The sequence below is a fragment of the Delphinapterus leucas genome, chromosome 1, assembly GCF_059928025.1.
Source record: "Delphinapterus leucas isolate spDelLeu-1000000601 "Yukka" chromosome 1, BTC_Dleu_Yukka2, whole genome shotgun sequence".
Classification (NCBI taxonomy): Eukaryota; Metazoa; Chordata; class Mammalia; order Artiodactyla; family Monodontidae; genus Delphinapterus; species Delphinapterus leucas.
Window position 1 is genome coordinate 142,555,452 of NC_143129.1, and position 15,806 is coordinate 142,571,257.

The 15,806-nt window shown below is 44.5% G+C and overlaps 1 protein-coding gene across 1 annotated transcript in view; it reads left to right on the forward strand.

The window, feature by feature from the left end:
- The window catches only part of C8B (complement C8 beta chain), a 40,648-nt gene that overhangs the window by 15,208 nt on the left and 9,634 nt on the right, over positions 1 to 15,806 (forward strand). Inside the window, exons 6-9 of the mRNA XM_022575786.3 lie at positions 2,273 to 2,470; positions 6,600 to 6,840; positions 9,109 to 9,237; positions 11,527 to 11,690. Coding sequence (XP_022431494.1) covers positions 2,273 to 2,470; positions 6,600 to 6,840; positions 9,109 to 9,237; positions 11,527 to 11,690 — 732 coding nt within the window. The remainder of the gene's footprint in view (positions 1 to 2,272; positions 2,471 to 6,599; positions 6,841 to 9,108; positions 9,238 to 11,526; positions 11,691 to 15,806) is intronic.

The window sequence follows — 15,806 nt, forward strand, 5'->3', positions numbered from 1 at the left end:
CCGTGAAGAGACAGGCATAGCTTAGGACTTGGAGTCTCACAGATGCCTTTGCAACTTACCATCTGTATCATCATCGTAAAGGCTCTGCACCTCCGTTTTCCTGTCTTTAAAATGGGAGTTATAAAGGTTCTACCCGCGCGGAGGACTAGTGAGCGTAAATACTTAGCACATACAATGCCTGGTTTAATTGGTGAGTCTCAGGAAGTGCTAACTCTTCTCTTTTTGGGGGGATGATAAAAAGGCTATTTTTGTTTTTTATTTATAGCCATAGATAGAGAAAACTGGTAGCTTCAGTTTCATATTTGTACCAAAAGCAAATACAGACACTGTAAGGTCCATACTTTATTTTGCCTTTGGAAAATTTCACAGACTTTCATATATAAACGTTGGTGTGACAGCTGGGACACCCTACCTAGACTTCCAGAGTTTATATAGACATTACAGACAAAGAATTATATCAGTGATGGAAGAGCAAACGGTCAGTGGGGTAGGAAGTGACACAAGCGACTTAACCTTGTGACTGGAATCATGAGTCAGTGGTTTGAATAAATGTAGTCAATTGAGTGGCAAAGAGATAGATGTTTCAGATGCCAGGTGATACTAGAATCATCATGACAGACATGCAAGAATCCTAGCATCCAGAGACAGCCAGATGACAGGAAGTGTTAACTCTTATTATCAAGTCCTTGCCTATTAGAACCAGGCTTTGTTCTAAGCATTTTTTTAAGTTATAAAATGCTCTACCAAGATAAGCCTGTGTTATTAACAAGCAGACTTAAAAGCAATCTCACGGAGGTGGGGTTTAGAATAGACTGTGTTAACAGTGTGACACACACACCTGAGACTGAGGGAGAGACTTGGGTGCCAGGTCTGGCTCTGTCACAGGTCCCAGTTGTTCTTTAGGCTAAGTTCCTGCTCTTCTCTGTGCCTCAGTTTCCTCATCTGTGAAAGGAGGGGCTGGACTGGATGACGTGGATGGTAGTTTTCACGTCTAAAATTGTGCACTCCTGAGATGAGACTGCTACCCCTCCTCCCTCTCCTTTCCTGTTCCCCTCCCCACACATAGTTATTGGCTGAAAAAGACAAAATGAGCCTTGGGACAAACACACCCTCCCCCATGGTGTCCAGCTCCATCCCTGTGGCCTCCGCTTTCAAGGGAGGATCTCAGAGTAGCCGTTTATCCTCCTGGTAAAGACAGCTCCTGGCCCAGGCAGGACATAGAGCTTCCTCTCTCCATAGCTGTGTTTGGAGCCCTGTGCCAGGCGCTGTACAATGTTTCACCCACATAAACTCAACCCTCAGAACAAGCCCAATGAAGGACCTGTTATCATATCCATTTTACACATGAAGAAACCGGGACACAGGGAGGTTAAGGCCAATGTCCAGGGTTACCCAGCGAGAAAATGGTGCCTCCCACCTTGGGTGCCTTACTCCCCGCCACGCTTGGAATCACACCTGCTTTTCTTCCTCGGAAGCTGAGGTGTTATGGGGACTGCAAGTATCCAGAAGCCGGTGGGGTGTGGGCGGAGACGATTTGGGGCTGGTCACTCGGAGGCCACCGAGGCAGCGCCCTTGGCAGTTCCTCAGCACCACGAGCACTGATTTTCGAGCAAACAGCTCCTCTTAAGTTCTCAAAGGCGCTTGGCTGCCCTGTCCCTGCATCGCCCCTGCACTGCCTTTCACCAGCCCCTCATCAGCCATCACTGAGCTCCTCTTACGGCCTCCACATTGGCTTGTCTCTCTGACCCCAAATTCATCCCTTCCAACCCAACCGCTCTTCCATCCCGTCACGAACTTCCTGAGGCTCAGCTGCTTCCTCGCTTGGCTCATTCTTGGATTAAGCTCACATTTTGACAGGTCATTCAGAGCCTCAGCATCTGGATGCCAGCACACCCTCTCATAGCACCTTTGTCTTCCCCTCACTCTTGTATCTTCTGATACAACTGCACTAGCATCCCTACAGTTTCTGGACCACACCCTGCCCTTGCCCACCTCCACGTCTCTGCCTACAGCCCAGAAGGTTCTCCTGCGTTTCTGTCAGTTGACGTCCAAATCAAGCACCCACCTCCGAGTATCAGCTTGGACACATCTGTTTCTCCTGCTGGATCAAGAGCCCTCGGGGTGGAAATGTGGGCGCCTCTGAGTATTTTGTGTCCGGAGCAATTAGTCTAGTACCTGGAACATAGTAAGGGTACAGTGGGTATCTGTTGACTTGAATTGAACTGATGTAAGTCAAATGACATAAGGAACATTTTCTTTTTTCTTCCTTCAGACCCAAGGCAAATATGAATTTGCACTGACAGAATATGAATCATACTCAGATTTCGAACATAATGTCACAAGGAAAACAATTAGCAAGTCTAGTTTCAGCTTTGGTTTTAAAGTACCTGGGATATTTGAACTTGGCATTAGCAGTGCAAGTGGTAACGGCAAACATTTTATTAGCAGGACCAAACGATTCTCTCATACGGTAAGTACCCTTCGGGTGCTCTTCCATTTCTATGTATTCATTTGAATTTTCATGCCCACAGATGTGTCTGTATTCTGTATTGCTACTAGTAATGGCAGCCAATTATATTTGCTATCTTGAAAAGCTTTTCACAAAAAATACCTTGGCCTTACATTAACTTACTTTTCAGAAAGGCCAGACAGGGGTGGCCTTCTATAATTATTTACTTTCATTTTTTTTTTTTTTTTTTTAGTATGGCATTGTTTTTGTTTTTGTCTTTTTTTACTATTTTAATTTTATTGGAGTATAGTTGATTTACAATGTTATTTTCTCAGTTTTAATTTTTTTATTGAAGTATAATTGATTCACAGTGTGTTCATTTCTGCTGTACAGCAAAGTGATTCATGTATACATATAAAGACATTCTTTTTTTAATATTCTTTTCCATTATGGTTTATCATAGGTTATTGAATATAGTTCTCTGTGTACTCTCATTTTCTAATGAGATTTTCCCTTGGTTTTCATTAAGCTGAAGAACATAGCTTTGCAAGACTAAATCATCTCTGGAGACTTTTCGACTCCCAGCAATTTGACTTCTGTTCCAAATATTCAGATGAAATTCCTCTCCAGATTGTCACCCAAGACCTCTTCTGGGGTCACCTCCAACTTCTTGGTGGTGTTGTTGTGGTCACATGCCTGTTTCTCCTGCTTGCTTTCTGGTCCGTATCAGTTACTTTCCTTCCTGGGTTCTAATAGCCCCACCTGTTCTCTATTTTCATTTGTGGCCCTCTTCCCTTCTTACTCTACAGCTGCCGCAGGTGACTCTTCTGTTCACCCCCCTCCTCTCCCAGGGCAAGCATGAGCCTTCATCACTGCTTCTCCCCTTTCTGTGAAGCTCAGACCTGCACTGCCCACTCCTCTGGTTATCACTACTTAGATGCCTTATGGACACTCCAAAGCAAGTGCTTCCCGCCAAGCTGTCTGTGTTAAGTAGCATTCTTTTCCTTCTGCCTTTCCAGGCTAGGAATGTCAGAATCATATTTGGCTCTCTTTTCTCTTCATTCCCACATTTGTTGGCCACCAAATCCTTTAGGTTCACTCTCCAGTATTTCTTCGTTTTTTTTTAAATTGAAGTATAGTTGATTTACAATGTTGCGTTAACTTCTGCTCCACAGAAAAGTGGTTCAGGTATACATAAATATATACATTCCTTTTTGTGTTATTTTCCATTGTGAATATAGTTCCCTATGCTGTACGGTAGGACCTTGTTGGTTATCCATTCTATGCATAATAGTTTGCATCTGCTAACCCCAAACTCCCACTCCATCCCTCCCCCTGTCCTGGCCTTGGCACCCACAAGTCTGTTCTCTATGTCTGTGAGTCTGCTTCTGTTTCACAGATAAGTTCATTTGTGTCATATTTTAAATTCCACATATAAGTGATGTCATATGGTATTTGTCTTTCTCTGTCTGACTGACTTCACTTAGTATGGTAATCTCTAGTTGCCTCCGTGTTGCTGCAAATGGCGTTATTTCATTCTTTTCATGGCTGAGTAATATTCCATCGTATATATATACCACATCTTCTCTATCCATTCGTCTGTCGATGGACATTTAGGTTGTTTCCATGTCTTGGCCATCCAGTATTTCTTAATCAAACTCTGATTACATCTTCACTAGCCCAGGCCCTTTCATCTCTGGCTTCAGCCCTCCTAATGGGTCTCCTGTCTTCCAACTTGCCCCTTCAAATTTATGTGCTTCCAGAAAAATGTTTTTATGATACTAATCTAATCGTATCAGCTGCTCCCTGTTGCCCATAAGGTGAAGATCAAAGCCCATGACTTAGTGGAAGAGGAGCAACTGGAGTGTGAAGTAAGGTGACAGGCGGGTGGACTTGAAGAATCTTGGATTCCAGAGTGAACGAGGTTCATTTATTCTCTGGTCGCTGAGAGTTTGCAACATGAGCATGATGTGGTAGCAAACTAACCTGAGAGGAGCGTGGAGGAAATTAAAAGTCTACAGCGATTTATGTGAGAAAAAGGGAGTGGTGAGGGGCTCAGAAAGTTCTCTGCTGCCAAAATGCCAAACCAGCAGAAAATGAGTCGTAAACGTGAACTAGACTGTAACTGTCTCTGCTTATTTTCCTTCATCTTCTCGGCTGTGAACAACTTGGGGACAGAGGCTGTTTCTTTCATCTTTAGATCCAGGATGGCACTCGGTAGGTGCTCAAGACTAAAATATAGTGATAAAGGACAGGATGATTAAAAGGACCTTGCCTTGTTAGGAGAGAAAGAGAGGGGTACCATCCTTTGCTCCTTCTCTCTCTCCCTCCCACCTCCCACCTCCCTGATTCAAACAGCCAGTTATAGAATGGTTACATCGTGCTAGGCACTAAACTAGACACTTGGGACCTAGAGACAAACAACACGATTCTTGCCTTCAAGCTCACAGTCTAGTAGGAGAGGTAAACACGTTTGCAGATAACCTAGTCCTGATTTTGCTATCAGTTGTAATATAGCATGGTCTATACTACAAAGGAAATAGGAGCAACACGCAGTGCAATCCTGGGAGATGGAGTGTGTGTCAGGGAAATTCAGGGATGGCATCACATAGGCAGCAACAGGTAAGCAGGGATTTAAAATATAAGTCGGTGTGTGTCAGGCAGAAAAGGGAGGGAAGAGCATTTCTGGCAGAAGGAACAACATGTGCAAAATTATATTATGAAAGAGATGTGGGGAAGAGTGAAACGTTAGACGGATGCTGAGGTACGGTGTGGGCAGTGGAGAATAGTAAGGTATGCGGGGTAGGGTGGGGAAAACTTCAGGGTTGTAGAAGATGAAGCCAGGAGGCTACTGGGGGACAGACTGTGAAGTTCTTACATTCAGAGTAAGGGAGTTGCTTTTATTCTGCAGGCAGTAGAGAGCCAATGCAGGGTTTTGTTTTAAGCCCAGAAGAGCATTGTAATAACAGTTTTAGGATGTCAACTCTGACTGGAGCATTGAGGGCAGCCAGAGGGAGAAAGGAAATCAGTGGGGAAGCTTTTATCATAACCCAGGCAGAGGAAGAAGGCTAAAATATTTCGAAAAGTCATGAACAGAGCACCTAGTGACTGCTTAGGTTGGAAGGATGGGAAGAAGGAAGTCATGAGTCACTGGGGCAGGACTAGGGTGGGGGAGAGCAGGGCAGGGAGCAGAGGTGGCATGGCTTATAGAGCTGATGGGTCAAGCTGGCTGAGAGTTTTAAGATGAGGGGAGAACGTGTACTTCCCACGCAGTCACCTTTTCCTCAGCCTTCACGGCAGTGTAGGAACCTCTCGCTTTGGGTTACAGTAACATTTCTGGATGCTTGACCTTCATCTAGCATTACCATGTTTCAGTCTTTCCCACACACCAGGGGTCACCAAACTTTTTCTGTAAAGGGCCAGAGAGTAAATATTTCAGGCTGTGCGAGGCCGTAGGGTCTCTGTGGAAACTGCTGAGCTCTGCCACCATAGGGTGACAGCAGTGATAGACAATGCATAAACAAGTAGGCATGGCTGCACTGCAAAAAACTGGATTTACAAAACCAAGCACCGGATCCTGAGTGCAGGCCGAGGTTTGCTGACCGTTGCCATGTGCTACGGTGTCCAGCCTTCCTAAAGCACCACTTTTACTCTTTCTTGAGTGCCTTTTCTTCAGAGTTTAAAAAGCATCAACTGGCCTCTCTCGCCTTCCAAGATGGCCCACACTCTGGCTGTGGAGTGTGTATCTCCCTGAATAAACCTTCTTTCTCTTTAAAAAAAAAAAAAAAAAAAAAAAAAGCGTCAACCAAGAAGTTGCCTTTGCAGGTCCGCAAACCCCGTCTCCCCTCAGTGGTCCACGGGCACCTGCTGCTCCCTGCCTTGTCTGCTTCTGCTTCCCTTTCTCCTTGGTCCTTACTTGCTACTGTAAGGAAGTGAGCGAAGAACAAGCTCTTCCAAGCTGAAAAGTACATCAGAATATTTCTGAGAAATGAAGGCTTGTCAAAGAGGCCATCTTCCCTCAAGTCTCCTAAAGGAATCATGAGTGATGACTCCTGGCCAAGAACATGGGATGGTATTTGGAAAGTTCATCTTCTTGTTCCAGATTCCTGACTTTAAAGGTCTGCTTTTCCCTTGTTGGTCTTTCATTTAGAAAAGTAAATTTCTGCATGCTCGCTCTGACCTTGAAGTAGCGCGTTACAAGCTGAAACCCAGAAACCTCATGCTGCATTACGAATTCCTTCAGAGGGTCAAGCGGCTGCCCCTGGAGTACAGCTATGGGGAGTACAGAGATCTCTTTCGTGATTTCGGGACCCATTACATCACAGAGGCCGTGCTCGGGGGCATTTATGAATACACACTCATCATGAACAAAGAGGCCATGGAGAGAGCAGGTACGCTGCCCAAGGACCGTGGCTTTACTGATGGGGCACATGGAAGTGTGAGTTAACAGGGAGAGGCTTCTGTTCCTTGTTGGGGGAGGGGTTATGAATTATGCTCTGAGTTTTCCTCATCCCCCCCTGGCTGTACTTTCACAGTTTCATTTACAGATTCCTCGTCGTTTTACTTTTTTATTTTTTGCGGTACGTGGGCCTCTCACTGCTGTGGCCTCTCCTGCTGCGGAGCACGGGCTCCGGATGCGCAGGCTCAGTGGCCATGGCTCACGGGCCCAGCCGCTCCGCGGCATGTGGGATCTTCCCGGACCGGGGCACGAACCCGTGTCCCCTGCATCGGCAGGCGGACTCTCACCCACTGCGCCACCAGGGAAGCCCCCCTCGTCGTTTTTTGAATTGGTTGATGTTGGTCCTCCTTTGCCAGCCCTCTCTCTGGGCAGTCCTCTTTTCTACATAACTCCCTCTAGACAATAGCGTCCAATCTCCTGGCTTTAAATGCCTTGAACATGCAGATTATTCCCAATGCATATGTCTATCCTGAATCTCTCCTGTGCACCCAAGAGCTCATGTGGAAATGCCTCTGAGATATCTTCATTTGAATGTCTAATGACCATCAGAAACTTAACATGCCCCCAAAGAGAACTTTTGCATATGTTTCTTTGCAGTCATCCGCATCTCAGAATGGTTCCACCATTCAGTCAGTGGCTCAAGGCAAAAACCTAGGCGTCAACCTTGATTATTTTTCTTTCTTCCCAATCTATTAGTAAGTCCCACCAGCTCTACCCCCCAAATTATCTTCTCTTTCTATCTTGACTGTTACCACCTTATGCTCACGCCAAGACCAGTGTTTCTCAAAATTTAATATGAATGTGAATTATCTGTAAATCTTGTAGGAGGTAGATTCTCATTCAGTAAGTTTGAGTTGAGACCCAAGATTCTGCATTTCTAACCAGCTTTGAGGTGATATCAGTGCTGTTGGTCCCTAGACCACGCTTTGAGCAGCAACATTCCAGATTATTATTAGAGCCTCCAAACTAATACTCAACTCCCATTCCCTTTCTACAATCCATTCTCCGTGTAGATATTATAGGTCTTCCCACTTGCAATCAACTTCAAGTCCAAGGTATGACTTCTTCCTCCCAATCCAGTATTCTTTCCTCCAGCATGGCATTTGTCAGGTTAAGTGACCTGCCCTAGGTCATGCAGTTTACAGTGGCAGCGCCAGGGCCTGGTTACAGGTCCAGTGTACTTGCAAGAGGACACATGGTGTACAAGGTAAATCTAGATCAGTGTGGCCTCAGTCTTGCCAAGATCAAGGGTACTGTCCTCCATACCAGAGGTTTCAAAAGCACTTTTCATAGTTCCTCAGATTGCTTCCTACAGAAAGGTTCTATGATCAACTTGGATAAACATATAATAGATCCCACTTTTAGAGTTTCACAGGTGTGCTGAAATCAAGTGACCACTCCACCTCTTTTGATACAACATTTGTCACACTGGCTTGACTGCAAAAGCCCGGTTTTTTGTCATTCTTACTGTTACAAGAATTATAAGAGATATCATCATGGAATTCATGTTTCAAGGAACATGCTTTGGGGAAAACTGATCTACACCAACATTCCTAGACAATCCCAGGTACCAAAGCTGTTCTCCTCTCCTTTCCCTGACCTCACAGTGCTACAGAAAGGTGTTCACAAGTCATACCGAAGACTTCAGCAAGCCCAGGATAGGAAGATGCCTTGGGGAGAATTAGAAAGGAACAGATGGGCAATGGTCCAAAAATGGAGAAGAAATAAGGGAAATCAGCTCCTTTTCTTTGCCAGGCACTATACCCGACACTTCGTAAGCATTAACTCAACTGATCAATTAACAAATTCTTTCTACTATATCAAAGAGTAGAGTGGGAAGGGTCAGGGGAAGGGGGACAGCATGCAGCAGCCTCTACTCACTGGATTAATCCCTAGAGATTTGATAAGGAGCCACATTTTTAGAAAGTGACTCTGAGCATGTCCTGTCTCTGGAGAGCAGCAAAAACCCTCAGAGTCTTTGAAGAGGCTGAAAGGGGAAGTCGATGCTGATCTCTAATGAGGTCTCTACCCTGGTGCTAGGAGCTGCCTGCATTTCTTATCATCAGGCTGGCCACCCAATAATTTACACCTGAGTCCCTGTGGGCCTCCAGGAAGGGTTAGGCCTCTGGAATCACTCACAGGAAAAGGCACAGGACAAATTACCTTCTAGGTCATGAGCCTCTTTTCTTGCTTCCTTCAGATTATTCTCTTAAGGATGTCCAGGCCTGTGCCAAAAATGATTTTAAAATTGGCGCTGCCATAAAAGAGGTCAACATCAAGCTGGGTGTGTCGGTGGACAAGTGCAAAGGCATTCTCAATGAGATAAAAGGTGAGTAGCAAGGGCATGTGACTTCTCTGCTTATCATCCTTCCCTCTCTAGAACCCCAGAGCCAGTCGCTCTTTAAGCTAAAGACTGGGAGTTCCAAGGCATTTCAATTAAAATAATAATTCATTCAATAAAAATCTACCTAGCGCCTACTATGTGTTGGGTGTACAGAAATGAATGAGATGGTCTTCCTATCCTCATGGTACTCACATGAACTAGGCAAACAAAGAAGCAAGGACAAGGCAGTGATAAGCACCAAACCCGGTCTGGAGCATCAGGACAGGCTTCCTAGGGCAGGGATCATTTGAATTGCAACTTGAGGTTGTTTTCAGGCAAGAAAAAAATCTAACAATGAAAATTTTCTCTGGGGGCCAGGAGTTGGCCTGGCTAGAGAAAGGATGCTCTAGGCTGGAGGGGTAGGAGCCAGGTGGAGGCAGTGGGGGAGACAGGTGAGGCAGCTAGTCCTTACCTGAAACAATGGGGGAGATGGAAACTAGAAGGACAGGCTAAGCCACAAATCATGGAGCAGAGTCCACATGGTGGGTTAGACCAGGAGGTGAGTGCTAAAGCCAGTGGGTAGAACCAGGTGTCTGGGAGCAGAGAATTTGGAGGCTACACAAGGGAGTTGGGAATCGACACAGCGAGTGGAGTAGGAAAGAGAGGCTGATCAGAGAGCTCCAATCCTGACCCCTTCTGCACCCCGAGCAGCTCTCCTTCACCTGCTGTACTTACTAAGCTTATCCCTGTATATGTGATCATATGTGAAGAAAGAGTTCCACAGCCAAGGCAAAACACAATGAAACAACAACGAAATGACCTGCAGGTCTAGAACAGTTTCTTGTGACTGATACATGGTGGATACTGTTGTTTATTTTGGTGGGGCTGGGTTGGAGCACACATCTTACATAGGGAGGCACGCAGAAAACATAGGTGCTTTTTAAAGAAAACTACGTAAAGTAACCACCCCCATCCAAGTTACTAGATAGAGCACTGCCCAGCACCCCAAGACCCTTGGCAATTACAACTCCTCCCTCCCTTTGGAGATAACACCGTCCTGACTTCCACGTTAAACACCTCCTTCCTTTCATGATAATTTTACCACTTACATATATTGCTAACCGATATGGCTTAGAGCTGCTTGTTTTTGAACTTTATGTGAATGAAATGTAATCTTTTCAGTTCTTTTTTTTTCATTCAACGCCATGTGTTTATATATAACTATAGTTCATTTCCACCGCCGCATAGTATTTTATTGTATGAATATAACACTTTGTTCATCCTGTTGTTAAATTGGGGTTATTTCCTGTGCCAAGCAATTATAATCAGTGCTGCTGTGAACATTCTCACACAGTCATCTGGTGCACATGTGCTAGGGATTCTCCAGGGAACATACCCAGGAGTGAAATTGTTCGGTTGTAGAGTATGTACTTCTTCTAGACTAGGTAATGCCGAGTTCTTCTGAAATGGTTATATCAATTTACAATCCGACCAGTAGTATACAAGACCCCCTTTTTATGATGCTCAGGTGTTGCAAGCTCAGAGTGGGATGGAATAGTCACTTTCCACCAGTTCCTTTGGCATTGGACACATGGAAAAATTAGAATAGGAATGACTCACTGATAGGATTGGGGGCTTTCTGGCAAACTCCATGAGAAGTCAAAATAATAATGGTAGACGCTGTTTAGTGAGTATCTATTACAGCCCATGCTCACCCTTTACAAATTTTCCCACCTTTGTCATCTGAGACAAAGAAACGATTTCACTTAGAACTTGCGCAGGGTTATGTGGGTAAATTCCTTCACCCTAGTGCCTAAGATTTCTTATCTGCAAAGTAAGGATTATATAGTTCCTATTTCATAGTGAAGATTAGTTGAGTTAATACATGTACAACGTTAGATTAGTGAATGACATGTAAATGATTAAAAATCTATCTCTCTACCTACCAATCTATTTACCTATGATCTGTTAATCTACCCCTATGTATGTATGTATGTATCTATCTATCTATCAGCTATCTGTCTTCCATAGACTCATTTAGCAACTGGCACTTACAGATGCTAAAAATAAATGTCCCTTTCTTGTCCTGTCCCCAGCTTGTGTCATATATGATTGAACTGCCCTTTTGCCCCTTGCACTGTGACTCCCTTGCTGGCAGGGATTCATACTGTCCACCTACATCTCCTAGGCAAGCTCCATAAATATTATGGTAACCAGGTTGTCAATTAGGTTGCGGTAAATTCCAAGGTGTGAAAATGGATCCCCTGACATGCCAGGTCTCCATGTCCATTCCAGACAGAAACAAGAGAAACACCATGGTGGATGACTTGGTTGTCCTTGTGCGAGGAGGGGCAAGTGAGTACATCACTGCCCTGGCATACAGTGAGCTGCCGACAGCAGAACTGATGCAGGAATGGGGAGAGGCGGTGCAGTACAATCCGGACATCGTCAAAATTAAGGTACATGCAACTGCCCTACCCATCCTTCTCTCTGTTCAGAAAACAGCTTCTGAAGGATTGCTCTGAGCCAGGGTATGGAATACAGAGCTCAATAAGACCCAAGCCCTAAACTTGAGGCACATACATTATACTGGAAAATATATCTGGAGTGAACCAATTGTAATACAATGCTCAACACCAGCTAGAGAACGCTGACTCCCTCTCACTTGGGCCCCCAAGTTGCTAAAGGAAATTAACCATCAGTTTCTAATTCCAGCATTCTTAAATCAGGATTGTTTCCATTTCATCTGGGAATCACTCATTCAGTTATTTGTTCATTTAAACATTCATTCATGCAACCAACAGATTGTAGCTAAGTTCCTGTGATGTGATAGGAACTAAGGCACTGGAGGAAAACAGAGGAGGTGCAAGGATGAAAAACACAGTCTGTGCTGAACAGTAAGATGCTTGCATGCATTGTTATCTTACGGGACAGCATAATACATCATGGTAATCACTAACATGTTTTGGGCACCTACTATGTCCATGATACTCTGCCAAGGACTTCAGGAATGTTATTTCATCTAACTCTCATGGGTCTGCAAATTAAGTATGCTTAATTTCGTGGCTGATAAAAATCAAGGTCACAGAGGTTGCATCCATCTGTGACTGCTCAAGAGTCTCTATTAGGTCCAGACCTGAGAATTTTACCTCTTCCCTTCCCTCCTGTGGGTTTGGTAAATAGAAGATAATGATCCCAACCACCTGTCACCCAAACAACAGCAGTTTTGCAGCCTTAAACTAAAAAGATGTTTGCTAGAACAAGACTGTCATACAAATCAGCAGTGGTAGGTCCTTGCCTGTGGGGACTTCAGCACGGTGTCCATGTCACATCTTACACTGTCCTCTTCTTGCCATTGTCTGTACAGTCACTGATGGTCCAACATCCACCCTCCCAGAGATTTACTCTTGCAGCCAAGGAGAGGAGTTAAGAGGCTGGAGCTCTGATGAGGGGCTCTGCAGTTACCAACCCTGGCAGTTTTCCAATGTCTTTATTTATATGTCAAATGCACAGCTTCTGCAGAACAAGAAGGCTGCCATTCATTCCTTTCCTCTGCCACTTATTCAGTAGCGACACTTAGGGTACAGTTGCTGGCAAGCATCGGGAAGGATAAAGCCAGCCATAGCTTGCAGGCAGCTCCAGAGAAATCTGGGATTGGCTGGTGGCACGGTGACACTGGTTGGTATCACAGACGGGCGTGGGAGGGAACAGAGTTCATGAGAAAATGGGAGAGAACAGAGTTCATGAGAAAATAGATCCCTGGTCTTTGCTTATTGCTTATATCTTACCTGAATCTTTTTGTAAACTTACAGTTAATGGATTGCCCTGGTTACCTATCTAAATAGGTTGGAAGTGCCAGCCTGGGCATTGGGAATGTCGAGTGTCCAGCAGCATGTGCTATGATATGGGATGTGTGTTTTGTGTGTACGTGTGTGTATGTGTGTGTGTGTGAGAGAGAGAGAGAAGGAGGGAGGGAGGGAGGGAGGGAGGGAGGGAGAGGGAGAGAGAGAGATGACACACGTGTTAGCGTGCTAAGCATCTCAGACAGACCTGCCACCATTCTCAGAGATACAGCACTTTACTGAAGGCACAGAGAGGCTTCCCAGCATGTATGTGATGCCCTGGAAAGTATCACATCCACTATCAGTGTAGTGTTGTGAAGGGCTGTGGAGGCTGAAAGGGGAAAGAGATTAGAGAATGAGAGATGTTTCCAGCGGTGGAGGAGGTGAATTTGTTGAAGGTTTTATGCACTTCGTCTGTACGTCACTAACCTGAGTTGGAAACATCTATTGTGGGCATGGACCCTTTCTGGCAAGAGAAACCTGAATATGACTTCACATTATCTCAAAATAATTCTCGGCAGAGTGAGCTTACCAGGTAGTTGGAGCAGCAGTTGCCTTCCAGGTGGGCAGAGACGACTCGATAAGGAATTCCTAGACACAGGGTGTTGGCCAAGGCTTGTGTACGTAAACGAGTCTTGAAGATCAAGATCTGAAAACACAGTTCCTATAGGAGCTGGGTAGGCAGAAAGGGAGACCACAGAAGAGCCCATTCACAGTGTTTAGTGGTGAACTTTGGTTACAGAGAGACGGCTCTTTGTTCAAGGAAGAGGTAGAGAAAGCAATGGACATATATAAAGAGAACTTTGAACGCAAAAGATTGAAATTACATTCAAGATAAAGAAGACGAGGGACTTCCCTGGTGGCGCAGTGGTTAAGAATCCGCCTGCCAATGCAGGGGACGTGGGTCCGATCGGTCCGGGAAGATCCCACATGCTGCGGAACAACTAAGCCCGTGCACACAACTACTGAGCCTGCGCTCTAGAGCCTGTGAGCCACAACTACTGAGCCCGTGTGCCACAACTACTGAAGCCCGTGTGTCTAAAGCCCGTGCTCCACCACAAGAGAAACCACCACAGTGAGAAGCCCACGCACCGCAACAAAGAGTAGCCCCTGCTCAACGCAACTAGAGAAAGCCTGCACGCAGCAATGAAGACCCAACACAACCAAAAATAAATAAATAGAATAAAAACTTTTTCTTAATTTTAAAAAGGTAAAGACAAGCATACATCTAAAAATAGAAGTAAATTTTAGAATATATTTGCTCTGTGGTTATAATACAATTAAGGAAAATAAGGAACTTATGAAATAAAAAATAGAAGCTGAGATGTGTAGACTCTAATCAGATGAAAGGGGAAATGGCTGAATGTAGGAAGCCAGAAGCACAGTAGTAGAATCAGAAACTACATTGGAAACTTATTAAAGAACAGAATTGACGCTGCCGGAAATTGAGTCAGTGATGTAGAAGGTGCCATAAAAATGTTTCTGTAATGCAGAAGCAAAAGACAAAGAGATTAAAGCAATGATATAAAAGAAATATGATGGACAGAGAGTACAGAAGTGGAAATCTAAAAACCAAAGACTTCCTCCTGAGAAAGATCCAGGATTACATGTGAAGATGAATTAATCAAGCACATAGTAAGGGAAACTTCCCTGAGCTGATAATGTAAAATGAACAGCTCATTGAAAAGGAGGTAAAAGTACTGAAGATAAAACAATACTGAGACACATGGTGGTGAAATTTTTGACTTGGAGGAACAAATAGATCCTACAAAAATAAAGGTCGCACTGGGCTTAGAATTCTTCGCAGTGCTAAATGCCTAAAGATTATGGAGTGACAACCACAAGATCTTGAAGGAAAAAACTTGTGGCCCAGTGAAATGGTCATTAAGGGATGAAAAAGTCCCCAAGACATTCTGAGATATTAAAGGAGTCACATAGAGGATTGCCAGATTTAGAACTCGAAAATGCAGGATGTCCAGTTAATTCTGAACTTCAGACAGATAAGGAATTTTTTTTTTAGGATAAGCATCTTTCAGATATTTCATGGGATATATACTAAAGAATTATTTGCTGTTTATCTGAAATTCCATTTTAACTGGGCGTTCTGTATTTGACTGGCAACCCTAGTCACAAAGCCTACCATCCACGTACATTTCTGTAGTGGTCGAGGTGCTGGGTTGTGGTCTGGGATTCAGGCTGATGGAGAAGCCATGGTAAGGAGCTTGGCATGGTTAAGCATAGGAGGGAAAATGGAGTAGTGAGTCATTCATCTAGAGGTCGGGAGAGCCTAGGTTATGCAGCAGTGAAACACCCCCAAATCTCAATGACTTAGTTCAACAAAAGTTTATTGCTCAATCACACATCATGTCCAAAGTGTATTGGTGAGGGACCTTTTCTGAATATCTCTCAGGGATCCAGGTGATGGAGGCTTTATCTTGTTCTGTGCTCCCAAGAACACCAGAGCAGTGGTGAGGGAATGGGAAAAGTCACCGCTCTCTGCTCCCAAAGCTTCAACCTGGAAGGGGCGTTCCCTCTGTTCACCTCTCACTGCTCAGAAAAAGTCGCATTGCAAACCTGCCCTTAAGGATGGTTCAGGGAGAAACAGCCCTGCCGAGTGCCCAGAAGGAAAAGAAGCTGGTATATTTGGTAAACAGTGATAATGACCATCACACCTTACTAAAGCAACTTATTTAAAGATTCCCTAAAAGCAAATTACTCTGATTGAGAGAAGGT